At 41.2% G+C, this 26,302-nt stretch overlaps 1 protein-coding gene across 5 annotated transcripts in view; it reads right to left on the reverse strand.

Moving 5' to 3' along the window:
- Nucleotides 1-26,302, reverse strand: part of macf1b (microtubule actin crosslinking factor 1b) — a 92,548-nt gene that overhangs the window by 20,984 nt on the left and 45,262 nt on the right. For 4 of the 5 annotated variants that reach the window (XM_067449306.1, XM_067449303.1, XM_067449305.1 and 1 more), the window contains 25 exons: nt 26,100-26,266; nt 24,966-25,125; nt 24,784-24,868; nt 24,413-24,654; nt 23,417-23,536; nt 23,209-23,316; nt 22,888-23,106; nt 22,459-22,662; nt 20,493-20,724; nt 19,255-19,481; nt 18,892-19,014; nt 18,695-18,796; nt 17,551-17,652; nt 15,374-15,538; nt 15,142-15,297; nt 12,598-12,795; nt 6,020-6,148; nt 5,737-5,907; nt 4,286-4,441; nt 4,001-4,207; nt 3,788-3,907; nt 2,151-2,320; nt 1,909-2,068; nt 1,118-1,312; nt 374-499 (listed from right to left, as the gene is read on the reverse strand). In XM_067449306.1, the coding sequence (XP_067305407.1) occupies nt 374-499; nt 1,118-1,312; nt 1,909-2,068; nt 2,151-2,320; nt 3,788-3,907; nt 4,001-4,207; nt 4,286-4,441; nt 5,737-5,907; nt 6,020-6,148; nt 12,598-12,795; nt 15,142-15,297; nt 15,374-15,538; nt 17,551-17,652; nt 18,695-18,796; nt 18,892-19,014; nt 19,255-19,481; nt 20,493-20,724; nt 22,459-22,662; nt 22,888-23,106; nt 23,209-23,316; nt 23,417-23,536; nt 24,413-24,654; nt 24,784-24,868; nt 24,966-25,125; nt 26,100-26,266 (4,044 nt within the window). Of the gene's footprint in view, nt 1-373; nt 500-1,117; nt 1,313-1,908; nt 2,069-2,150; nt 2,321-3,787; nt 3,908-4,000; nt 4,208-4,285; nt 4,442-5,736; nt 5,908-6,019; nt 6,149-12,597; nt 12,796-15,141; nt 15,298-15,373; nt 15,539-17,550; nt 17,653-18,694; nt 18,797-18,891; nt 19,015-19,254; nt 19,482-20,492; nt 20,725-22,458; nt 22,663-22,887; nt 23,107-23,208; nt 23,317-23,416; nt 23,537-24,412; nt 24,655-24,783; nt 24,869-24,965; nt 25,126-25,196; nt 25,288-26,099; nt 26,267-26,302 lie in introns of all 5 variants that reach the window. The other variant, XM_067449307.1, reaches the window with a different exon arrangement.

Below are 26,302 nucleotides of genomic sequence, written 5' to 3' on the forward strand. Positions count from 1 at the left end.
CATATGAGAACATGCTATTTATTCTACTCAGTGCAAAGAGTGGCAGATACTATTTGCACCTCATTGTATTGTAGTATATTATAAATTAGTATGCAATTATAACAACATATTCAGTGTGTATGTTTATATTTATTAAATTCATAAATGCTGCCTTATTTGGACATCCCTACCTAATAAACACTCTATTCACACAATTAAATATCCGTTAGTCACTTTATTTTCACTTCATATTTTCATAATTTACATGATTTTTTTTTCTTTTAATTTTATTTCAAATAAACGCTTCACTGAGTGGAAAAGGGAAAAGAATGAATATGAAAATAACACTTGGTATAACTTTCTGGTGGAATAAGTGGGTCCATGTCCACCATACCTGATGACATGTACGAAATGCCAGAAGATCCTCCTCCTGCTCAGGCAGCACCCCATACTTCAGGACCCTCTCAACATCCGAAAGATGATCCAGGAACAAATGAACCATCCCATCAAACCCTTCCGCCTGAGAACAACATAGGAACATGGTGTGCCAAATGTTAGGATGATCAAATATGCCTGATTGTACACTACTGTTGGGTTTTTTGTATTATTTCTTTTTTAGCAAGGATGCATTAAACTGATCAAAAGTGACAGTAAAGACATTTATAATCTTACTACTGATTTTGGTAACGCTTTACTCCAATAGCCCACTTTAGACATTCTACTAAGTACATGTCAACTTATTCTACTAACCCAAACCCTAACCTAACAGTCTACTAATGAGGGCTAGTTGACATGTAGTTGCAAAGTTACTTATAGTTTGTCTATAGTGGAGCATCGAAATAAAGTGTTACCATTATTTTCTTCTTGTAGTAATTCAACTTAAACAGAAAAAAAAGTTTGCCATTACAAATCACTAAAAGTAAATAAGTTTAAGTTCTTTATCTATTTTATTTCTTTCAACCTTTATTTTATTTGAGTGTTTTTTAGTAGTTTTACTTTATGATAAAAAACACTAAAGTACCTTGAATGTTATGTAAGTGCTCTGAATAAAAGTCTCATCCAAATGCATAGTGTAAATATAACTTTTGTGATCGAAGGTTCCATGTTTATCATACACCACGGTGGAGTGTGACGGTACCTGTTGAAGTGCCGCCTCCAGTCGAGCCTGTCTGGACACTGAGAGTTTGCACACGGCCTCCCAGCGGCCCTCCAGCTCCTCCATTTGCTCCTGCAGCCAGTGGGCATCAGCCGTGCTGCTCCGGGTCAGATCCCTGACCGAACGCTTCAGGGTCCGGATACAGCTGGCACGCTTCCCGAGCTCACGCTGGAACACCTACAGTCACAGAGAGAAGGTGCAGTGGTCACCTAGCAGCTTAAGTGCGCCGTCTTAGAAGGTTTAGTGGGTTCTATATTGAACAATACATTGTACAAAAAAAAGGCAGTAAAAATTGGGCACAATGTACTGTAGAATTTTCCGTATTGTTTTTTACAGGTGTTTTACCTGTATTTTGATTTACTCATTGCATTAGTTTGTGCTTTAAGGGTCACCGGAAATTTTCGTAAAATTACTGGATAATGTACAGTACAGATGTAAAGTACATTTTCCGTTTTTATTTTTTTACCGTGTAGGGCTCTTGACTCAATTTTAAAGAATCCTTTACGCCAAAATATAAAGACAAATGTCTTAAATGATTGCACAATACTTTCATGTTTAATGGGTTATATACTATCGATTTTTTTCTAGTGATAAAGTATGTTTAAAGCTGTTTAATTCATAAAATGTATTAATTAAAACTAAAACCATAATATGATCCCATGATGAGAACCCCTAAAAGGTTCTATATATAACGCGCCTGACAGAACCCTTTAAGGTTTTATTTAGAACCTTTTCTTCTAAGAGTGTGTGAAGTAATGTATGCTGAGATGTACCTTGTGTTTGTCAATCAGATTGTTGACCAGGTCTTTTTCACCACAGACAGGCACATCTTCAGCCAGCTGTGGCTCTGCCCTGTACAGCCAGTCATTAAGAGCCTGGAGCGCGTCAGTGAATCTCCCTGAAAACAGCAGAGCCTCTTCCAGCTTGTGTTGCCTTGGGGGGGGGGAAAATCACAAATTAGTGCTCAAAAATATACTCAAATCACATCAGATGGTGCAGCACACATCAGACTCACCTCTCAGTGGATTTCCCGCTGATGGTGTCCCATGAATCTCTGAGCTCGGACACCATGTTCTCCAGGTGCTGTGTGTCTTCAGGGCCCCGCGCCTTCTCTTGGAGTGAGCGGCCACTCTTCAGACAAGACTCGTACATGGGACGCTTTGAGCGGAGAAGTTTCTGGAACTCCTAAAAAAATACAAATGCACTCTATAAAATATCCATAGTAAAGAATTTGTTTCTTTTGGGGTAACATGTCCAGTGTTGTTTATACAATTACATTTACTCTCCAGTGTTTTTTTTCTTTTTTTTTTCTTTTTTTACATTTTATAGGGCACCAAATGTAAAATGATGAGGATTTTTTTTCATTCCTTTATTTTTACAATCCACTTTAGATATTAGACTTATTATAAGCAGTGTCGGATCACCAGCAATGTGAGTTATGTATTTTTTTTAAAGTTTTTTTTAATATATTTTTTTCTTGCTTTTTAAGTAACGCACTACTTATAAATGTACAAACAAAATATTGTAAAAAATTCAAACAAGCAACGCACTTTACTTTGTTTCCCATTAATTGAATGACAGTAGTCTAAAGTGGACTATTAAAATAAAGTTTAACCCCAATTGTTCTTGCCATTATCAATGTTTTCATATTTTTTTATGGTTTTAACAATGCATTTTTTTTTGTATTTGCTAGAAATATTCATATTTCTAATTAAATGTAAAGTTTTCATCCCAAATGTTTTGACCATTAAATATTTCTTGCTTTATAAAAAGAAAATTTGCCATGCCAATTTGCCATTTTGGAAATAATACAGCTTTAATAAAGCTCCTTGAATTCATAAACACTTTTGCAATTACAATCTAAATGCAAAGCATTTTTGGTAACACTTTTTTATTACAGCCCGCAAAATACTGCGTTAGTAAAGTGAGTTTACAGCACAACTTTCAGCGTGTAATTATATTGTTCCTATAAAGTACATAATTATAAGAGAACAATATGTAACATTTCGGGACTAAAGGGGTAACAGCCAGGAAAATTAACTAATAATTATAAATACTGTAAGTATTTTAGAAATCTAAGGGGTACTTATTCTACTATTATGCTGGGCAACAATCTTACGTTTGGATCAATTTAGCCAGGCTAAATTGCTCTGTGGTCCAGTTCTGATCCTCATGTGCCCACTGCTCTTTCGGCGGTGGACGGGGGTCAGCATGGACACTCTGACTGGTCTGCGGCTATGCTTCCCCATACACAACAAACTGCGAAGCACTGTGTATTCTGACACCTTTCTGTCAGAACCAACATTAACTTCTAGAGCAATTTAAGCTGCAGTAGCTCGTCTGTTTGATCGGACCACACGGGCCAGCCGTCGCTCCCCACGTGCATCAATGAGCTTCAGCCGGGGTATATAGCCTTTGTTTAAATTACGGCGTACATATCTGTGCAATTTAACATTTGTTTCCAACACATTCTTACTGATGCTTCCAAAACTACTAAGACATTTTCAAAAAACAAAAAACAAAACGAGACCAATGAATGTAAAATTGTAGTGGCAGTGCAGCACTGGCTCAAATGCCAAAGTGTCCCCTGACCCGAAACGCTCTCACACTGGCTTCAGGCCCTCCTTGTTAAAGTCCTGAGACGTGAAGTACCTTTTGTTCAGTAAGCTGTTGTTTGATCTCTTCCTGTGACACAGCGATCTCTTTGTGTGTATCCAGTGTCTGTTCAACCTCCGTCATCCAGTCCACCAGTAAGTGCCACGATTCATTGAACTGTGGAAGGGAAAAGCACAAAGGTTTAGTACTTGCCAGATGATTTCCTGGATACTTTGAACTAACTCAAAGTCCATTTGAGAAGAAAAATACCTGTTTAGCATGTCTTTTGACGTCCTCAAGCGTTTTCCCCCTCTCTGTTGTGTGTTGGAGGAGTTTCTTGAATCGGTCCTGAACGGTCATGATCAGGTTCTGCACCACATCGCAGTCTTCCTTCCTGCTGAGCTCAGACAGACGCATGGCAGCGTTCTCCACGCTCGCCTTCCTCTCTCCATAAGACTGCACCTCACCTACCAGCATCTACAAACATGATGAGTAAATCACTCCAACACGTACACCACCGCAGACATACCCAAACCCAGGGGCAGATGCACACACCCTGTGCTCCTGAAGCTGTGAGCAGATGGTGTCCAGGATGAAGCTGGGCGCAGGCAGAGAGTTTATGGTCTCCTCACACTTGGCCATTTTGGTCAGCAGGTCTTGGACGTTACTGTTAAATTCCTTTGCAAGACCAAGTCCCTCTGTTAATTTTGCCTAATAAAGAAAAAGAAACAAATTATTTGATATAAAATAAAAATGTATAAAACTATAAAGAGACTATTTCTTCACTCAGTTGATGGAGTGTGTAGCTTTTCATTTCTTAAAGGGATAGTTCACATAAAAAAAAAAAAAAATTAAAAAAAAAAAAATATATATATATATATATATATATATATATATATATATATATATATATATATATATATATATATATATATACTCTAAAAAATTGGTACTATTTGGCACTAAAAGTGGATTTTGGCTTGTAATCATATAGGGAACCACTTTTGGTGCCAAATAGCACCATATCTTTAAAGGTGCTCTATGTAGAACCCATAAGAGGTGCCACATTGCATTTTATTGCTTCCTCAATAATGGTGCTAAATGGCACCAAAAGTAGTTCTTTGGTGTGTAAAGAAACTTTAAAGGGGCTTGAAAGGTTCTTTGTACGGCAGTGGTGCTATATAGCACCTTTACCACCCCAAAGAACCACTGAAGAACCGCTGAAGAACCATACAGGGGCTGAACAGGTTCTGTATATGGTACCGGTGCTTTATAGCACTTCAGTCATCTCAAAGAACTGCTGAAGAACCGCTGAATTACCAAGATTTGGTGCTATACAGCACTTAAAGTGGTTCCCCTATGATTATAAGCCAAAGAACCACTTTTAGTACTATATAGCACCAGTTTTTTTAGAGTGTATATATATATATAATTTACTCACTCACCCTCAAGCCATCCTAGGTGTATATGACTGACCGTCTTCTGGAAGCTAGTTATTATAGTTAATAAAGTTTTAAATATGGATATTTTTTTCTTACCAAACCCCATAGATTTGCTTCAGAAAACCCTTATTAACCCCCAGGAGCTGTATGGATTACTTTTATGATGGATGGAAGCACTTTTTTGGGCTTCAAAATCCATTGTGTTCGTCTGAAAGAAGATAGTCATATACACCCAGGAGGGATTCAGGGTGAATATATCATAGGATAATTTTCATTTTTGGTTGAACTTTGCCTTTAAACAGCCAATGAATTTAAGGTCTGGACTCAGAGGAGCAGATTCATGTATGAAAATGATTCTTCATGCTTCCTTCCAACCATTCTTTCACAGTTTGAGCTGATGAATCTTGACATTGTGATCCTGGAATATAGCCATGATGTGTCTTCCTGCTGTTTAAGAAATGAAAAGCTACACACTCTGTCAACTAGGGTTAGAAGAACTGTTGCCAAACATATAACATGCTAGACACATAATGACCATAATTATGCAGAGTACACAGGCATCACCTTTCTCTCTTGCATTTTAGCATAGACAGAGCTCCATTTCTGCTCCAGTATGCATAAGCTATGCTCAGTGCTGGAGCCCCGGGCCACCTCACTGCCCTCCAGCATCCTGTGGATGGCGTTGCGAACGTTTGTGTAGGCATGCATTTTAGAATCCATCTCATTACACAACTCCTGTGGCACAAAAAAAAACAGTAAGGTTTCATTATAGAATCATGTTTTATTAACACAGTTTGCAGGGTTGAGACTCCAAAAATTCAGCAAGCACAATTAAAGTTATTGTTACCAAATGAGTGTTTAGTCTCTCGCTGGCAGAGTCTGGCATACCCCACACGGTCTTACTGGACGACAGCCTTAGGTCTGTGTGTTCCAGCCACTGCAGGAGATCTTGGATCTCCATGGTTACATCTTGAACCTGAAATCCAGTTATAATTGTTGAGTTTAAAAGTTCTAAAAGTTCAGCATGAGCTTAAACTTATACACTGAATGTATGTATGTATGTATATACACTGCAAAAAATGCTTTTCTTACTTAGTGTTTTTGTCTTGTTTTTAGTGCAAACTTCTAAAAATTCTTAAAACAAGAAGTATTTACTAGACAAGCAAAAGTAATTGTCTTGTTTATCTTAAATAAGATAAATAATCTGCCAGTGGAAAAAGCTAAATAATCTTAAAACAACATTATTTTACTTGGCAGATTATTTATCTTATTTTAAGCAATTTTGAGTTATTTTTTCCCAAAACAAGACATTAATTTTTACTTATCTAGTAAATGTTTCTTAATGTAAGAATCTTTAGATATTTAGACTAGAAACAAGTCAGAAATACTAAGTAAGAAATGCATTTTTGTGCAGTGCAGGGCTTGACATTAACATTTTACTAACTAGCTGCTGTGGCTACACTGTAAAAAAATATTTTTAAAAAAGTTACCTGGTTGCCTTAAAATTTTTTGTTCATTTAAAATAAAAAATTGAGTTAATACAATGAACATTTCTGAGAACCGACAACCTTTATTCAAATATTATTAAAAGATTTAATTTTTTTAAAGAAGCATGTTAGGTAATCGTGTATGTTTTACTTGTGATGATGCAGTGAAACATTCCAAATTGTGCTATTTTAATGATTTATCAAAAATGTTATGTAGTTCAGATACAATAATATTTTGAGTTTCTATTTATTAAACCAATTTGCTTCATTGTATCAACTCAAATTTTTAATTTCAATAAACTCAATATTTTTTTTTACAGTGTAGGGGTTTTCCAAAGTTACTAGAAACTAGGGATGGGACGATACACTTCAACTCACGATACGATGCACCTCGATATGCCAGGGTTACGATACGATACGTCACGATACGATATCAAATTTTATTTTTATTTTTTTCAAATCTGTGATTTTTTTACCACCAAAGTAATGTACTTAAATGAAAGGTAGGATTTTTCTCTTTTTTTGCATTTTGGTTCTATGTTGTTTAAAAAAAAAGAAGAATTTTTAGAAGTCCGCGACCACATCTTAAACAGGGGTGCCAATAATTGTGGAGGGCACTATAGGGCTGTCAATCGATTAAAATATTGAATCGCGATTAACTGCATGATTGTCATGAGTTAACTCGATTTTAAATCACACCTTTTTAGCAATTGTAAATGTATCTTAAATTAAGTTTAAATTAAGTTTTTAATACTCTAATCAACATAGGTATGGACAAATATGCATACTTTATGGAAATGTACATTTATTATTAGTGAAACCATACTTATTCAATAATAATCAATACAGTATGAAGACTAGACATATCAAAGGTTATAGATATGTTTATCTAAGAAATTGTTCTCTTAAGCCTAAACTTAAAAATAATGAGTAAGTAACTGTTAGTGATTTCTCTCATTTTAAGAATATAAAGGGAGTTTTTACACTGGCAGTTTAATTCAGAACAGGGCAAAGTTCGTATGAAAAATTGTTAATGTGTACTAGTGAGCGAACCAGAACCACACCATACCTGGAGGAGGTCCATATTACACGAGGAGGAATATAGTGCGGCCCCTTTAAGAGATCCGCATTTCCTGTTGAACTGCCGGTATTTTGCGTGTGCGCGCCGAACTGGGCCGCGATTCACGTGGACAGTGTGGAGAACACGGACTCGGGAGCGCGCTTGTTCAGGAAAGTAACCTGTGCATTCGTTTTAGCCGATTGTAATGTATTTAGTTCAATAAAACACATGTACTGTAAGCGGTGATGGTGTTAATGATTTACCTCAGAGAGTGAGCTGCAGTGCATCGCGCTCAGACTGCAGAGAATGTGCTCAGTGAAAAAAACGCCCTTTTCTTTCTGGAGTCTAATAAAAGTTAAACTATGAGTAGTTAGAAAATATGGTAGTTTATGTAGGCAATAACTGCATTTTTGGTTTAGAATATTAATGCTAATGTCAACCCTTTTCTTTCCCTATTAATGTTTGCTGCTGCACCCCACCCTCATTCTACGCAAATCATGCAGCAGTGCCATCTATCTTTATTTCGCGATACACTTTTTTTCGACCGCGATGCGTTTCGTCACATTTTGTATCGCGATATCCCTGATTTTGGATTTTGGATCCCTGAGAGGGAACGAGACACTGCGTCAGAACGCTGCGGGAACGCCCCTGCGTGATTGCGTCATGAAGCACTCTTGAAATCAGTCCAATGGCGTGCACGAACATCACGGGCGGATGACGTCATTGACCAGGAAACTATATATAGCACTTCTGAACAAAACAGTGTCAGCTTCTGATAGGTCGAACAAGTCGGTCACATTAGTGGGGACCTTAGGGACGTAACCTTCCCTCTGGAACAGGAACGCCTTCACCATACCCGTTGCAAATTCTAAACAAGAGGGAGCAACAGACAATGCTTGTAGATCCCCTACTCTCTTTAATGAGGAAATAGCCAGAAGAAAAAGTGTTTTTAGTGTAAGAAATTTCTCTGGCACTTCTTCGATCGGTTCAAAGGGAGCCAACGCTAGGCCTTCTAGGACTATAGCCAAATCCCAGGTCGGTGCCCTTGAACGTGCCGCAGGCCTCAACCTTAAAGTACCATGGAGGAAGCGAGTTACCCAAGGGTGTCTACCCACCGAAGCACCATCCAAATGAACATGGTAAGCTGATATAGCCGCCACATACACTTTTAGAGTGGACGGGGATAACCCTGAGGAGAACTTTTCCTAATGAAACTCAAGTACTGAATTGACTTGACAGTTAAGCGGATTCAACGAATGGTTTGTACACCACGCAACAAAAACTCTCCACTTTAGGACATAAAGCCTCCTCGTAGAAGGAGCTTTAGAATGTAACATGGTCTCAACTACCTCAGTAGAGAGACCCGAGCCTATGAACTGAACCCCCTCAGGGGCCAGACCCACAGCTTCCACAACTCCGGATGCGGGTGCAGGATAGACCCCGACGCCAGAGACAGGAGGTCCTCCCTGACCGGAATTTCCCAAGGAGGACCCTCCAGGAGAGACACAATATCGGACATCCATACTCGGCCCGGCCAGAATGGGGCTATCAACAATAGCCTGACCCCGTCCCGGCGAACTCTCTCTAGAACTCCTGGAATCAATGCCAGAGGGGGAAAGGTGTACAGACGCAGCCTCGGCCACGTCTGCACCATGGCATCCAGCCCCAGGGGAGCTGGATGCGTGTGGGAATAAAACAATGGACAGTGCCACTTCTCTCGAGACGCGAACAGATCCACCTGAGCTTGCCTGAAGCGATCCCAGAGGTGACCCACCACCTCGGGGTGGAGTCTCCATTCCCCTGGCAGAGCCCCTTGCCTCGACAGGAAGTCTGCCGCCTTGTTTAGTTGCCCCGGAATGTATATTGCACGAATTGACAATATCTTCCCCTGAGCCCATATCAGGACCCGGTGTACAATTTTCCTCAACTGGCGTGAGCGCAAACCCCCCTGGCGATTTATATAGGACACCACCGTCGTGTTGTCCGTACAGACCAACACATGGCGGTTCCTGAGGTCTGGAAGAAAGCTCCTGAGTGCCAGGAACACAGTCATCAGCTCCAGCTGGTTTATATGCCAGGAGAGCTGGTGACCGCTCCACAGACCCAGGACTGAGCGACCACTCATGGTCGCCCCCCACCCGGTGAGGGAAGCATCCGTCGTTAGTGTTACACGATGAGAAGAAGCTCCCAAAACCGGACCTTGGGATAGGAACCAACGGTCCTTCCACACCACCAAGGCACGAAGGCATCGCTGTGTGACCTTGATCGTGCGAAAGGGATACCCCCTTGGGCACCTACAGTGGTGAGCCACCACTGTAAGGGTCTCATGTACAGCAGGCCAAAAGGTATCACGTTGGACGCTGCTGCCATTAAACCAGCAGTTTCTGGAACTGCTTTACAGTGAGCGACTGGCCTAGCTTCACTTTGTTTACGGCCGTGTGGATCGAGTCGACCCTGGCTGGCGATAGACGAGCCCTCATGGTTTTCGAATCCCACACTACACCCAGAAAAGTGGTGACCTGAAGGGGTGACAACACACTTTTCTTCTTGTTTAGCCTTAACCCCAACTTTCTCATATGGGCGAGGACAGCATCTCGATGCTGAACCGCCATCTGTTCCGACTCTGCTAGGATAAGCCAATCGTCTATATAATTCAGCACGCGGATGCCCTGGAGTCTTAAGGGAGCCAGAGCTGCATCCACGCACTTCGTGAAAGTGCGGGGTGATAAAGCTAGGCCAAATGGAAGAACCCGATATTGGTATGCTTTGCCCCCGAAAGCAAACCTGAGGAACTTCCTGTGTTGTGGAAGGATGGAGACGTGAAAGTATGCGTCTTTTAGGTCTATTGTGACAGATAGAGATAAATCAGCTGCCCTTCTAATCTCTGCTATGGTTTCTCTCCCCACTTCCTCACATTCATCATCTATGTCTTTCAGCAGGTCAGCCTAATATGCCTGAAGGACCGCCATCGTGTGTAAACTGGCGGTCGCCTGACCTGCTGGCGAGTACGCCCTACCCACTAAGATAGACGTTGTTTTTACTGGCTTTGTGGGTAGCTGCGGGGCTTTAAGCAATGATGCGGACTCGGGAGAGAGATAGCCCGCGAGCGTCTCTTCCACCCGAGGCATCGCCGCATAACCATTTTCTTTTAAAACCAGAATGTTTGAATATTCTTATGTTATCGTGTTATAAACTCTAAATGATGCTGGTTTATTACATGACCTCGACACCTCGGTGTGGAGGTCGGGAAAAAACGGTAAGCCCCGCTTTTGAGGCTGCACTCTCGGTGGCAGAAAGCGCGTGTCTAGTTTGCTTTTTGTTTGACGGGCTTCCTGCTCATCAGCTGGCCAATCTAGATTTCATCTGGCAAGAGCGCGAATAACAACCTCAATAAGCTCCTCCTGTGAGTGTGTGCTTTGTAACTGAGGTGGCGAAAAATCCTCAGTCTCTTCACCCTGGCTCACGACATCCAGCTCCTCAGAGCTAGAGTGTCGCTGCACCTGCGCTTCAGCGCGAGCAGAAGAAACCGCAGCGCGTGCTTCTGACTCGCGAACTGAAGCGTCAGATCTAGCGGGTAAAGGCAGAGATAGGGGATTCCCTGTCTCTAGCCCCGCTGCTAGATCCATCTGCGAACCCCAGGAAGAAAGCCTTCGCTGTGCCTCGGCAGCAGCGGGACCCGCCCCCTGGGGAACACGAGCCGAAGCACCCTCCTCAAAGAGTGCTCGGCAGGACCGGAGAGTTCTCATTGCCATTCTCTCACAATGCACACAGGCAGCCCCCTTGAGAGCTGCCTGGGCATGCTCCAGTCCCAGACACATTACACAAAGCTTGTGTGTATCCCCACCCGTAATGAAACGAGGGCAAGGAGTAACACACTGCTTGAACTGATTCGCCATTTTTTTTTGAGAGAGAGAGACAAATACACAATAAATAGACAGAACAATTTCACATACGTAGAGTGCTTGTGAAGACACAGAAGCTGACACTGTTTGGTTCAGAGGTGCTATATATAGTTTCCTGGTCAATGACGTCATCCGCCCGTGACGTTCGTGCACACCATTGGACTGATTTCACGAGTGCTTCATGACGCAATCACGCAGGGGCGTTTCCGCAGCGTTCCGACGCAGTGCGAGTTCCCTCGTTAAGGGATCTGCCATATAGATATTTTTAATATCATTTTATAATTTGCTGTCACTTTAAAACCTGACGAATGGATCTATTATACTGTTACACATGCATTTTCTTTTTCAACTGTTTATGCTCACTTAAAACAACGGACTGTGTTTACGTGAATACTCGCCAAGACCAGCATTTTGTGTGTATTTGACTGTTTAAGCGCAATAAGCAACAAAAATATAAGTACATTTAGTACTGCGAGGTGGCTGTGTGTGCGCACTTTGGGTGTGACCGCAAAATCTGTGGGAATAAATACAATTATGCACAATACGCGCCATCCGACACTGAAATTCAAGCCCTGTAACATCAACAATATTCATCCAGTAAATGAGGCAGGTTTGTATGTAACTCTCTGTTGGAGAGATGAGAGAGAAAGAGCGACTGGTAAACATGCCGACATGCCGAAAATGAGTATTGGAAGTGTTTCACATATTTCAGTATCGATGTGTAGCAAAAATCTATTTTTGACAATACTACATTGCACTTAGTTTATTATGAAAAATGTATATTTTATATATAAAATTCAACCCGCCAAAGAGGCTAGTAGGGGAGTGAGTGTTACACGCCACTGCTGAAATATAGCTGCATTTGGTGTGTGTTAACGTAAAGCCCTATATATAAAAGTGAAGTGTGTGAGCATAATGGGACTGAGGCTGACTAAAAGACATTGTTCCAGGTTTATTTGCTGGTGTTTGTGGTTACCTGACTGAGGTTATTTTCCAGCTCTAGCTGTCTGCGCTCTGTCTCGCAGCGCACAAATTCCCAGCGTTCATTCAGCTGTTCCAGACGAGTCTGCAGGACATGTGAACTGTCTCCCGCCCCAGACTCCATCAGGTTTCTTCCGGCCTGGTTCAGAGAGTCGACCGTGTGCACATGGGACATCACATCATTCCGCAGAACCTAGATGCACACAACAACCATACAGTGAGTCATTCAATGATTGATACTACACAGTAAAAAAATACTGTTGGTTTAACTTAAAAAAGTAAGTAACTTACTTTTTAAATATATTTTTTACTGTGTATGAGTGTGTTCAGAATACCTACAACGGCATATTTTTTTTCAAAGAAAAATGTATAGAGTATTTTTCATGTAGTATAGCCTCTATATAATGATTTATTACCATGGACAGTAATTCATATTTCTACTTTGTTACTTTACTTTTTTCATGTATGAAACTGAAGTATTTCGTATCAGAATTATTATCCAAACAGATCATTTATTCTAGGAAACATTTACTTTACTATATCCCAAAGCATACTACCTTATATTTAAATAAATTGAATAAAAAATATTTTTCCTTGTTTTGAACTGAAGAAATCCATACCTTATCCCAGATGCAATAGTTTCATTAGACAGATTTGCTAGAATCGATAAAAAATGATTCTTTTGAGCCATTGAATCGGTTCACAAATCCCTCTGAACGATTCATACGCAAGTTGGACTGATCCGATTGCAGCTGTTTTGGAGTCAACAACTCACTGATTTAAATTACCGATAAATCACACAGCACTAATTACAATCATAATGATACTGAAAATAAACCATGTATATGTAGGCTACATAGGTTTTCACGGTAGCTACGCCACTTAACAATATGAAATGTAAGTTGTGATAGTCTTTTCTGCCCTATTGTTGTGTATTTGAGTGGAATAGCTTCTTGTCACAATAAAAAGGTAGGGCTGGACTTGGGAAATTGACTGCATGGTTGTGGTTTGCTATTAGTGGATCTCATGTGACTGACAGGTTGTCCCACCCTCACGCCAGTAAAGAGATGTGCTGCAAGTGGGAGGTGAAGTTATTTTGATTGAGGATAAGATTGAGGACACATTAATAAAATATTTAAAAAGATGTGCATGGAAAAATCATTAAAAAAACAAAACAAAAAACCCTGCAAAATTCCATACAAAAAATAAATAAATACATTTTGATTTCATGGTGACATAAAAAAAAAATCCGTAAGAAATGTTTATATGTGGACATTTGTGTATCACTAGCAATGTTTCCATCCTCCTACACTATATTACCAAAAGTACTGAGACACAATATTGGGACACCCCTCTAAATCATTGAATTCAGGTGTTCCAATCACTTCCATGGCAACAGGTGTGTAAAATCAAGCACCTAAATATGCAGACGCTTCTATAAACATTTGTGAAATTCTCTTTTAGGAGCTCAGTGAATTCAAGCGTAGTGCCGTGATGGGTTGCCACCTGTGCAATAAGTCCATTCGTGAAATTTCCTCACTACTAAATACTCCACAGTCAACTGTTAGCGGTATTATAACAAAGTGGAAGCAATTGGGAACAACAGTAACTCAGCCATGAAGTGTTAAGCCAAGTAAAATCACAGAGTGGGGTCAGTGCATGCTGAGGCGCACAGTGCGCAGAAGTCACCAACTTTCTGCAGAAACAATAGCTACAGACCTCTAATCCACGGCTCCGGGAGGTTAATAAAGGCCTTTGGAAGTGAAATGATGCTTTATATGATATAAAACTTTATAAAGTAGCCTACCATTTTGGCTGATCGCCTTCCATATTCAGTTTATGGGAAAACTACGCATCTTGAACTCCGAAAAGGTACTTGCAACACTTTTCCACAGACGGCGATCGGCCGGATCTTTAATTCAAAAAGTTTTAAATATGGATGTTTTTCTTACACAAACGCAACGATTTGCTTCAGAAGGCATTTATTAACCTCCTGAGCCGTGTGGAGTAGGTTATTTGACGGACTTCAAAAACAGAACAACAAACCCTGCCATTATAAAGCTTGGAAGAGCCAGATCATTTTTAATATAACTCAACTTTTATTCGTCTGAAAGAAGAATGTCATATACACCAGATGACTTGAGGGTGAGTAAATCATGAGCTAATTTTCATTTTTGAGTGAACTATCCCTTTAGGGTTAAGCTGAGGGATTTTTGTATACTGTTGGTTACTAGGTTACCCAAAACCATCTTCTTCAACAACTTAATGGAAACGCACCTAATTCACATTAATTCGTTCTATCTTTCTTTCTGACTAATCAATGAATACAAATACAATTTACATTGTACTATATTTACTCTATGCTGTTCGATATACTGTTTCACATAGTATTTTTTAAGTAGTAGCCATACGGTGATACTATATGCACTAAGTACATTCTTATTTCATCCGGAAATTAGCATACATCCCTGCAAATAAGGGTACTCAACATAGTCAACAATAACAACATGCCACAGACACTTTGAGATTGTGTTTGTACCTTGTGTTTGGCTAGCTCTATCTCACAGGTCTGCAGGTCGATGCTGATTGGCTGAGAGGCTTGCAGCAGGTCAGCTGTGTGGGAGAGCCAGGCGTGCAGCTCATCAAGAGTGTTCTGGAACTGACCCAAGCCCAGCAGTGCACACTCCAACTGGTGCTGCTCAAAAACACATTGTGCTGTTGATCTATCGTTATGATGAAACAATATTTTATGCACTTAGCTAAGATCTTACCTGTCTGCTGACGGTCACTGACTCCAGGTTGTCCCACCGCTGACGGAAGTCGCACAGCGGAGAGATGGACCCAGGCCTCTCAGTACCCGGGGAAAGACGACACACAAAGCGATGGTTTAGACTCTCTATCTCAATCTTCTTCTGATAGAGCTCCCGCTTAAATTCCTGACAGGAGAGATGAAGACATCACCACAAAAGCTCTAATGAAATTAAGCATCTATTAGTGACACATTTTCCGTTTCACGAGTTGGTGTGCCCATATAATCTTAGTGAAAGTGGTAAACAGATTTGGCTTGCTGTCTACTATAGAGGGGCTCGGAGAGGATATTCTACCCCAGCTCTGATTGCCCCCCTACAACAGGCAAATTGAATGAATAAAAGAATGAGTGATTGAGTGAGTCATTTATATAGCGCTTTCATATGTACTACTGTACACCTAAAGCGCTTTATACTCATGTCAGGGATCTCTCCTCAACCACCACCAGTGTAGTGTACAAAATTGTTCAAAAGGAGAAGCAGGGGAGGAGGAGGGATGTTTCAGAAACTAAAAAGGGGAAGAGGTAAGCTGCTGGTTTTATACCTTGGTATTAATTGACAGATAATAATAATAATAATATATTTTATTTATAATGCACTTTATATTAAACAAAATCTCAAAGTGTTACAGAATTAAAAACAATCAACAACAATAAATAAATAAATAAGTAAATTAAATTAATAAAATAAAATAAATAAAACTGAAAAATAAAATAAAATAAAGAAGTAACAAGTCAATTAAAAGCTCTGCTAAAAAGGTGGGTTTTAAGACCACGCTTAAAAGCATCTACAGTACCGCAGGTGGTCAGGGAGAGCATTCCACAGACTGGGGGCTGCAGAGCAGAAGGCCCGATCTCCCATAGTACGGAGATTGGCTGTGGGAGTTTTAAGGCGATACAGCGAAACAGAGCGGAGGTTACGAGTGGATGTTTGTGTGGTGAGGAGTTCCTTGAGATAGGTGGATCCTTCACCATGGATGCACTGGTGGGTAAGGAGAGAGATCTTGTACTCGATCCTGAATGACACAGGAGTCCAGTAGAATTATTTGAGAATGGGGGTGATGTGGTCATATTTGCGCACCCTCATCCTAGCAGAGCTGTTCTGAATACACGGCAGCCTCTGGAGATTTTTGCTTGGGATGCCGATAAGGAGCGCATTGCAGTAGTCCAGCCTGGAGGAGATAAAGGCGTGGACAAACTTCTCCGCATATGCCAGTGATAGAATGGGACGAAGTTTGGCAATGTTTCTGAGGTGGAAGAAGGAGGTCTTACACAGGTGTTTGTTGTGCGCTTCAAAAGTAAACTGCGATTCCATTCTGACCCCCAGATTGGTGACTGAAGTGGAAAGTGGAATGACCTGATCAGAGAAAGCAATGCTGGTGATAACGGACTTCTGGACCTGAAGTGGAGTGCCGACTAGGATAGCTTCAGTCTTGGAGCTGTTTAGCTGCAGAAAGTTTTGCTTCATCCACGCCTTTATCTCATCCAGGCAAGTGATCAAAATGGATGGTGTGAGGTCAGCAGAGGGAGACGAACTTGTCCTAAAGTAAAGTTGAGTGTCATCAGCATAGCAGTGAAAAGAAATCCCATGCCAGTTGATGAGACGGCCAAGGGGAAGCATGTAGAGGATGAACAGGGTGGGTCCGAGCACAGAGCCTTGAGGGACACCGCAGGTGACATTGTGTGACAGGGATGTAGCTTCTCCTAACGCAACATATTCAGTTCTCCCAGTGAGATAAGAAGAAAACCAGTTGAGGACAGAGTCAGAGAGACTGGAATGGTGGAATGGTGGAATGTAAACGGTGAAGGAGGATGTTATGGTCAACTGTATCGAAAGCTGCAGTTAAGTCCAGGAGGATGAGAAGGGATGGGGAACCAGCATCTGCCGCCATCAATAGATCGTTTGTGACCCTGACCAAAGCTGTTTCTGTGCTGTGCCCTGAGCGGAAACCAGACTGAAATTTCTCATAAAGATTGTTATGCTCCAAATGGACCTGAAGCTGTGCAGCAACAACTTTTTCCAGCACCTTAGAGAGGTATGGGAGGTTGGAGATGGGCCTGTAGTTGTCAAAAGGTTAGATGGGCATACTCCTTCCGAAATTAGCTTTAATAACTTCACTTCTAAAGGTAGGTTGGTCTCACCTTCAGGTCACATAGCTGCTCTTTAACTGCTCCCAGGTCAGATCCCACTGAGAACTCCTCGGTGGATTTTAACTCCACAGACTTCAGCCACTCAAACAGTCCCTGCAAAAAAAAGGTCTTATTTTTAATCCTGTTTTTAAAAACCCTCTTTACCCACCCTAAAATAGATATCAATATTTTAAATGCACGTTTTGTCAGTTTCTTTCACTGTCTCACAATAAAAGCACAACCAACAAGAGAATTCACTGAAATAAACGAATCAAAATGATCTATTGCTAGCTTTGGTCTCTCTCAGAAGGGCATCCAAAGGGCATCCAATTGGCAGGAAATTGGCCAGTCTGTCACTATAACCACATGGAGGCATGAATACTGAAATACTACAACTGTAGACAGAGATCTACCACCACTGGAGGGAACAAGATAGAAAAGAGGAAGGACAGACCATCCTTTTGTAATTGTTTAAAGGTTTAGTTCACTTTGAAAGGAAAATAACCCCATGATTTACTCACCCTCAAGCCATCCTAGGTGTATATGACTTTCCTCTTTCTGATGAATATTATCTGGGTTATATTAATAAATATCCTGATGCTTCCAATCTTTAAAACTTAAAAAATAAATAAAAAAATGTCTAGCTTCCGGCTTCTGTATTCAACTTCAGCAGTTCAAAACACTTACGCTATGCTCAACATTATACGTCATGCCAGTTATGCTTTTTTAGTAAGTTGAACATGGAAGGCGGTCTGGCGGAAGCTAGATATTTTACTTTATAACGTGTTAAATATGGCTATTTTTCTTACACAATCCCATTGATTCACTTCAGAAGGCCTTTATTAAACCCCCGGAGCCGTGTGGAGTATGTTTATGATGAATGGATGTGCTTTTTTGAGCTTCAAACTTGTGGGCCCTGTCACTGCCATTATAAAGCTTAGAAGCTTATTCATCGACAGGATATTTATTAATATAACTTCGGTTGTGTTCATCAAAAAGAAGAAAATACAGGAGAAGAGTAGTGCAGGAAGAGTAAATCATGGGGAAATTTTAATTTTTAAGTGAACTAATCCTTTAATTGTTTTCTTCAGTAAGTAAAGCATTCATTCTGAATGTCTTGAAAAGAATTGAGACTTGTTTCTTGTGGCTAACTCACCTGCATGCTGTCCTGATAATGGAGAGCCATTCGTAAACATTCTTCTAACCTACTGTTGCACTCGGTCCAGATCTTACTGAGATTGTTCCATGTGCCGTAAAGCTGTGGAGAAAGACTGCTGTAGTGAAACTGGAATATACTGTATGATGTACAACAATTCTATGGGGTTTAGTATAATTTCATTTTTAAATACAAACCTCGTCCAAACATTTGGTGACCTCTGGTTTGTCTGTGTCACCACAAGCTGACATGAGTTCCATTCCCAGAATTCCTAGTGTGTCCAGGTCACCTTGCAGAGAATCAATATCTTCCCTTAGAGTCTGAGAAGGCAGGATAAGAACATTTGGATGGTATGAGGGAACATCCTTAAAGAACCCTTTAGAATCATGCAAAGCATGCGATGTACTGCTAAAGGCTGCTAAAGCAAAGCTAGCCAGATTACACTGGTCAGCCAGCTTCACCAGCTTTTGTGGTTCACCAGCTGGACCAGCACCAAACCAGCAAAGTCCAAGCTGTTTTAGCAGAGAAACATTGCCTAGATTATAATTTTTGTACTTTACCTGCATGGTCTCCAAGCTCTGTCGGATGGTTTCTGAATCTGATCGACTGGAATTGAGGTCCAGAACAGCTTGTTGGGCATCATTCAGTCCCGTTGTCATGTCACTCACATCATTCCAGAACCTGACTGCTAGATCCAGGAGGTTGAGAAGCAACTTCTCCTTCTCCTGGGCTTGTCTTTGGGCCTCCTCCCAGTGGCTTGTTAGACTGCAAACCCGCTCTTGAATAGCTGAAATTGGAAGGGGATTTAAAAAGATTATCATACAGGAGGGAAGGATATCATTTCAATTCCATTTCCAATTCTGCTTATCAATTCTGATTCGTATTGATTTACAGTTTCAATTCCAAAAATCAAACATAGATATCAAACAAATTTATTATTCTGTGTCATTTTGCAAAACATTCTGTTGAAGCTGAATATCATGAGCAAAAATCAGCAGACTAAAGAACAGCTAACTAATAAAATAGACTAACTAATATACATTTTAAATATTATTAAATACAAGAATACAGTCAGTTCTACAATAAGAGCAAACTAGCAATAGCACAAATAAATACAAAAGAACAGTTCAGAAATTGAAATCAAACGTAAAATAACACTGCACAGTTTTCTTTTTATAACCAAAATATAGATTAATCCTTATTAAAGTTATAAAAGTTATTCAGTAAAGATCAGTCAGTGATTTTCTTTTTCTCTTGTTCTTAATTAATATTAAAGACACAGATGGCAGTATTAGGCTGCTGTCACTTTAAGACCGAATGCACAGATCCAATAAACTGTTACATATCCAGCATAGAGTGCTAGTTTTGGCAGGTCACGTTAGTCTAGATCGCATCTGCTGACTGTCAGCTGATCACGTTCACCTATAGGAATACGATAGTTTACAAGGATATTTTGACATAATTTTGAGTGTATTTGTCCCTTCAAGCTCAAGAAGGCACAAAAGAGGACTCATTTTGGTATTCGTGCAGTATAGGAGAGTACATTCTTACTGTGCATGCATTCTGTATGTGCCCAAACACAGAAAGCAGCGCATTTGTGCCAAATCGAGTTCTCTTTCGCATCTTGCGCACCCATGAATCGATAATTAGAATTGAAATTTAGATTTTTATAACAAGTATCCAATTACTGACTTTAAGTATTTTTGATTCCCAACCCTAACAGGCAGACCATGTTTTAAAATAAGTGCTTATGAGATGCTTTATAACGTGCATCATTGTGTACCAGGAGATGAGGTACCTGTGCCAATGGAACTGTCCCCAACAGCCCCTGTGTTGGTCAGGAGCTCCTGAGCCTGTGTCTTCACACTGCTGAGGTCCAGATCCAATTTGGAGAGCTCAGACAGTGTGTGCTTGTTGTCCCGCAGCTGCTCCTGAATTCGTGGGGTGAGGCCTTGAAGAGCCACTGAGGCCTGCAGGTGACTACACAGATGCTCCAGTCTCTCTCCAATCAGAGTCATCCTCTCATTCAGCTGACAAGGGCATACAGAGTGTAAGGAGTGAGCTAACATTTATATGGCTAACATGGCAATAATGTCTTTCTATACCTCTTTAGCAACATAAAACACATGGCTTCTGGAAAACTGGTTTTATATTTGCTTAAGATGGCATTCCTGTAGCTCAAAAAGTAGGGCACGGCAATAGCAATGTCATGGGTTTGATTTGATTTTAAAAATTTGATTGAAAGCAAGCAATGAGATGTATACCCTGAATGCAATCCAAGCCACTCTGGATAAAGGTGCCAAAATGCATGTAGTACAACAACCAATCCGGCATCAAAAGTGGCCATTCGACTGAGACTGCCTTGCTCTATGTAACTGAAGCACTGAGACTGGCAAAAGCAGCTTCCAAATCCTCAGTGCTCATCCTGCTGGATCTGTCTACTGCTTTTGACACAGTTAACCACCAAATCCTCCTGTCAACACTTAAGAAGATGGGTATCTCAGGAACTGCTCTCCAGTGGTTCAGGTCTTACCTCTCTGGTAGGTCCTACAGAGTGTCATGGAGAGGTGAAGTGTCTAAGTCACATCATCTAGCTACTGGGGTTCCACAGGGCTCAGTCCTTGGACCACTTCTCTTCTCCGTCTACATGTCATCATTAGGCTCTGTCATTCAGAAACACGGCTTCTCCTATCACTGCTATGCTGATGACACTCAACTCTACTTCTCATTTCAACCAGATGATCCTACAGTCAGTGTTCGTATCGCTGCCTGTCTGACAGACATTTCTGACTGGATGAAGGAGCATCACCTTCAACTTAATCTTGCAAAGACATAATTACTTGTTTTCTCAACCAACCCAGCACTTCATCAAAATTTCTCCATTCAGCTTGGTTCATCAACCATAACTCCATCCAGGACAGCCAGGAACCTTGGAGTTGTGATCGATGACCATTTAAACTTCACTGACCACATTACTGCAAACGCCCGGTCCTGCAGATTTGCTTTATACAACATTAGAAAGATAAGACCCTTCCTATCAGAACAGGCTGCACAATTCCTGGTTCAAGCTCTTGTTCTCTCCAGACTGGACTATTGCAATGCTCTTCTAGCTGGCCTTCCAGCATGTACTATCAAACCCTTGGAGCTGATCCAGAATGCAGCGGCGAGAGTGGTCTTTAATGAGCCGAAGAGAGCGCATGTCACGCCTCTCTTCATCAGATTGCACTGGTTGCCAATGGCTGCTCGCATCAAATTCAAGGCACTGTTTCTCGCCTACAAAGCAACCATTGGCTCTGCACCAATATACCTAAACTCGCTTGTTCAGACTTACACACCCTTCAGAAGCTTGCGTTCTGCCTCGTGGTTCCATCCCAAAGGGGCATGAAATCACTATCAAGGACATTTTCCTGGACCGTTCCCACCTGGTGGAATGAACAGCCGATCTCAATTCGTGCTGCTGAGTCTGTAGCCATTTTTAAAAAACATCTTTAGAAATATTTTCCAATTGCACCTGGCCAATAAAGAATAGCGCTTAACTATCCATTTAAATTTAGTTTGTTTGTCCAAATAAAAAAAATAAAAAAAGTTTTTGTGTGTAGTGTGTAGTGTGCTTAATTAACTGAGACTTCTTACAGCTCTTACAGGTTGTTGGCCTTGTTTGTTTCGTTGCTTCTATTGCTCTCCCCTTTTTTGTAAGTCGCTTTCGATAAAAGAGTCTGCTAAATGATTAAATGTAGTACAGTCTATATGTGCAGGTATGTCACCTGTGTATAGCGTGGTAGAGACTCCTCCAGAACTCCAGCAGCTTCTCGAACCCTGTCTCTGATGGACAGATACTGCTCTTCGGTGTCTCTGGCTCTCTGGCAGAACTCCTGTCCCTGAGCTGTATTCAGGTCTGATAGACGCTGGGCCAGCATGATCAGCCGTGCTATCAGCGGCTTATGCTCTGCTATGGACTCCCTGATGCCCTGTTTGGAAGTAATGGAGCATCATGACCAAATGTTGATCTGAATTATTGTGTGAATTATTAAAATACCAATGAGCTATTAAAATCTTAAGAGAATACTGTATACAATACAACAATTGTACATTTTCTGAAATATTCCAATGTGTTTGAGCTTGTAGCACAGGTGAGCACAAACGTGGGTATCTATTGTTAATGCCTTGCTCTGAAGATGCAGGTGGTTTAGTACCTGTAAGAGGTCCTGTTGTTCTCGGAAAGCCTCGTAACTGATGGTGTTCAGGGTAAACTGGCCAATAAGGGCTTTGGTTTCCTGTAACCATGGTAACACCTCAACATAGCCCTCTGAGAACTGACACAAGAGCGACTGAGCATGCTCCAGCTGAAGTACAACATGGGAATTAGTGGCAGTTGTGACCTGACACTGCTCCTGTAAAGTGCCTAGGGATGACTTTGGAGACGAAAAAGATAGATGTTAGTACAGAGCAGTATTTTGTTGGTCCTTCAGTAGATATTCACTTTAAAAAGTGAATAAGAATGAACAGTATCTTACCTGGAGTCTCAGTGTCTCCCCATCCTCAGCGTATGTCTGCAGGAGTTCCAAAATCTTCATCATTTTCTCAATGTTAAACTTATGCTGTAGAATCTCTACAGCAAGTATCTGCAGAACAACATACATCATATGAATCATTTTGAAGAATTTTACAACATTTCTGGTATGTATACACAGAGAAAGTCTTTGTATATGTGCTAAAACTTACTTTATGCTCATTGAGTTGGGACGCAATGATGTCTGGGTCTAGATTAATGGTTCTGAGCTCCTCCAGTGCCAGTGAGGTGTCTCTAAACCAAGCCAACTCTTTCTCAATGGCCTGTTCCAACTAATTAAGAAAACAGGTTAATTTAGCTGCTGCTCTTATCCAAAGTGACTTCTTCATGCAACCTGAATATAGATGCCTTGCTCAGGAAGCCACATTCTGGTTGTCTACCTTTAAGCCAGGGACACACCAAGCCGACGGTCGGCCACCGCGCCCTTTTTTGAGCATCGGCCAACTTAGTTTTTTCGTTGTATTCCGAAGCCTTTGGCTCTAGTCGTACACCATCTCTTTTGTTTTTGTTCGTTAACATGTAGAATTGGTGTGGGGCCAACGGTGTGAGAGAGAACTGATTGGCTGTTCAGTTTAGCATATGAGTCAGTGCACGAGAATAAGAGAAAAAGTTATGAAAGAGAGCAAAGAAGTCATGACGGCACACACAGAAGGCTGTTATAATTTTATGTCATCTTACCTGAGCAACACTGCGTGAATATTTTCATAAAAACATAATTCCACGGAGTGGAATAAAGAACGTTATCTGCGTGATTGATATCGGTAAGCAAGCGCTGCTTTGTTGATTGATTGTATACCTGCAGTCTTAGTTTCACTTTCCCTTTTTGAATGACGAATTTATAGGCACTTATCTAATTTACACGCAGGCGCAGAATGTGCATGCTAGTTGATAGTTGCCTGTAGTCCTTTTGGCGTGTTCAGGTGCTGCTTTTCCCCTGACGCAGGCGATGCGATATGACAGCACTGTCGGCTTTCATCAGCGCTAGTTCTTTGGCGTCGGTTTGGTGTGTCCCTACCTTTAGCTTTAAAACACTTACACACAATGCTGCACCTCACTGACCACAGCAGTCCAGAAAAAATATATTGTGTATGTGATTAGAATATGACATGGCCAACTAAAGGACAAAGCAATTATTCATGTGCCTTTACCTTCTGCCTCTCAGCAGAACACAAGGCTGTGTCCCCAGTCTGACTCTGGGCAGCAGGAACCAGCAGCTCTCTCTCAATACGACCCAGCCACAGGTGGAGGTCTTCCTGACTGGAGGTACATCGACTAGATGCTTCTAGAGCCTGTTCCAGTCTCTGCAGGACATCAGCACTACCCAAACTCATCACTGAGTACCTGATCCGCAGACTGTCTACCCGCTCCTGCACCAGCTGGGTTTCCTCCTCTTTACAATAGCATGTGAAAGACCAAAATATGTTTGAAACGTGTTCTGTACAAAGGTATTAGTTTACTTGTGGGTATTGTACAAAGTGTAGTTTATTCAATTTAATAAAAATAGAAATGAAGGAAACACCTGAAATCGTTTCCATGAGCTCATGAGCACATTGTTGTAGTTTTCCCAGGTCGACACTCTTAGATTTGATTTCTTCCATGACTGCCTAAAAGGTGATAGAGATATGTTATTTATTTCCACATTTACATTGTGATTTTTTTTTTGTTGTTGTAAAAAAAAACATTTAGCAATGTTTTTCTAACCTTTGCCTGTTCTGTGGCTTCTTGCAGATGGAGCATCCCTCTCTCGGCAGAGCGGAGCTCGGCTAAGTCCTGATCCACAGATATGAGCCATTGCTGAAGTCTCTCTGTCCTCTCCTGGAATAGCTGAGCTCTTGGCAGAATGACCTCCAGAATACTGCGTCTGTCAAAAGAACTTGCATTCCTTCACTGCTTTCCATATGTGGCAGTATTATTTCATGAGTTCACACTTACATATAATCAGATAGAGTAAAGAGTATGCATATTTGTTGTGTTGTCCGAGGGGAGGGCTCCGAACTCAGAATTTGGTGCTCTCCCCATATCCCTGAATGGGATAGGAACAATTGAGAGTGAGGAGTTGGAGTGATAGAGGAATGCTGGAAATGCAGATGTATGTCGGCTATATGTAACATAGGCCAGTAAGAGCTGTGTGTGTAACCCTCACTCCCCTGGCCTCAAGAAGCATGCGAGCGACTGACACTAGAGGCTACAGTCTTTAGCCTCCTTGTTAGAGCGGCCACCTCCCACGCTGGTTCGAATCTGCAGTTACATTTGGTGCTGCAGTTACATTTGGTGCTATGACCCAGGTGGGAGTGAGGTTTAGGGGGGGTGAAATTAATGTAGGCTAATAAGAGCTGTGCGTGTAAACCTCACCCCCCTGGTCTCAAGAGGCAGGCTAGCGACTGACACAATAGGCTGCAGTTTTTTAGCATCCTTGTTAGTGCCCACCTCACATGCCGGAGACGCCGGTTTAAATCCCGATTGGAACGGGTCGGGTAGAACCGGTTATATATAGGCCTCCTCTCATGCTGGTAGATTCGGTAGATCAGAATGTGTTCTTCCCAAACTTTCTTAATAGCTTAATTTTGTGAGTGTTAATATACATTGAGAGTATACAGTATATAATGGTAAATCAATGCTTCTGATGTATTCAGAGTCTCAAGCAATATTGCCCATATTCTTGAGCATACATGTGTGCTCTCTCTGATGCCAGGGATATTACTGATATCAGATTTACCCACCCAAAGCATCATGTAAAGAAAATGTTCTGGTTGGTTGTTTTATATGTCGATCAGATAGACCCATTTAAGTGGGAAATTCTGGACCAAAGTAAGATGCAGTGTGGACCAGTCTGACCTGCTGTTGGCGCCCTGAAGTAGAGCCTCCCACTTGAGATTGAGCTGTGAGAGCTGCACTTTGGTCTTTTCACTGTCATTTCCCTGAAGCCCTTCTGCCAGGTGTGGACCCTCCTGCATCATGGTCTCTATACTGGGTCTTCTGTCCTCTAGGAGGCGCTGTAAGAGCTGCAGGACAAGAAATGTTTGAAAAAATGAAATGTT

Source organism: Pseudorasbora parva, chromosome 7 (genome assembly GCF_024679245.1).
Source record: "Pseudorasbora parva isolate DD20220531a chromosome 7, ASM2467924v1, whole genome shotgun sequence".
Classification (NCBI taxonomy): domain Eukaryota; kingdom Metazoa; phylum Chordata; class Actinopteri; order Cypriniformes; family Gobionidae; genus Pseudorasbora; species Pseudorasbora parva.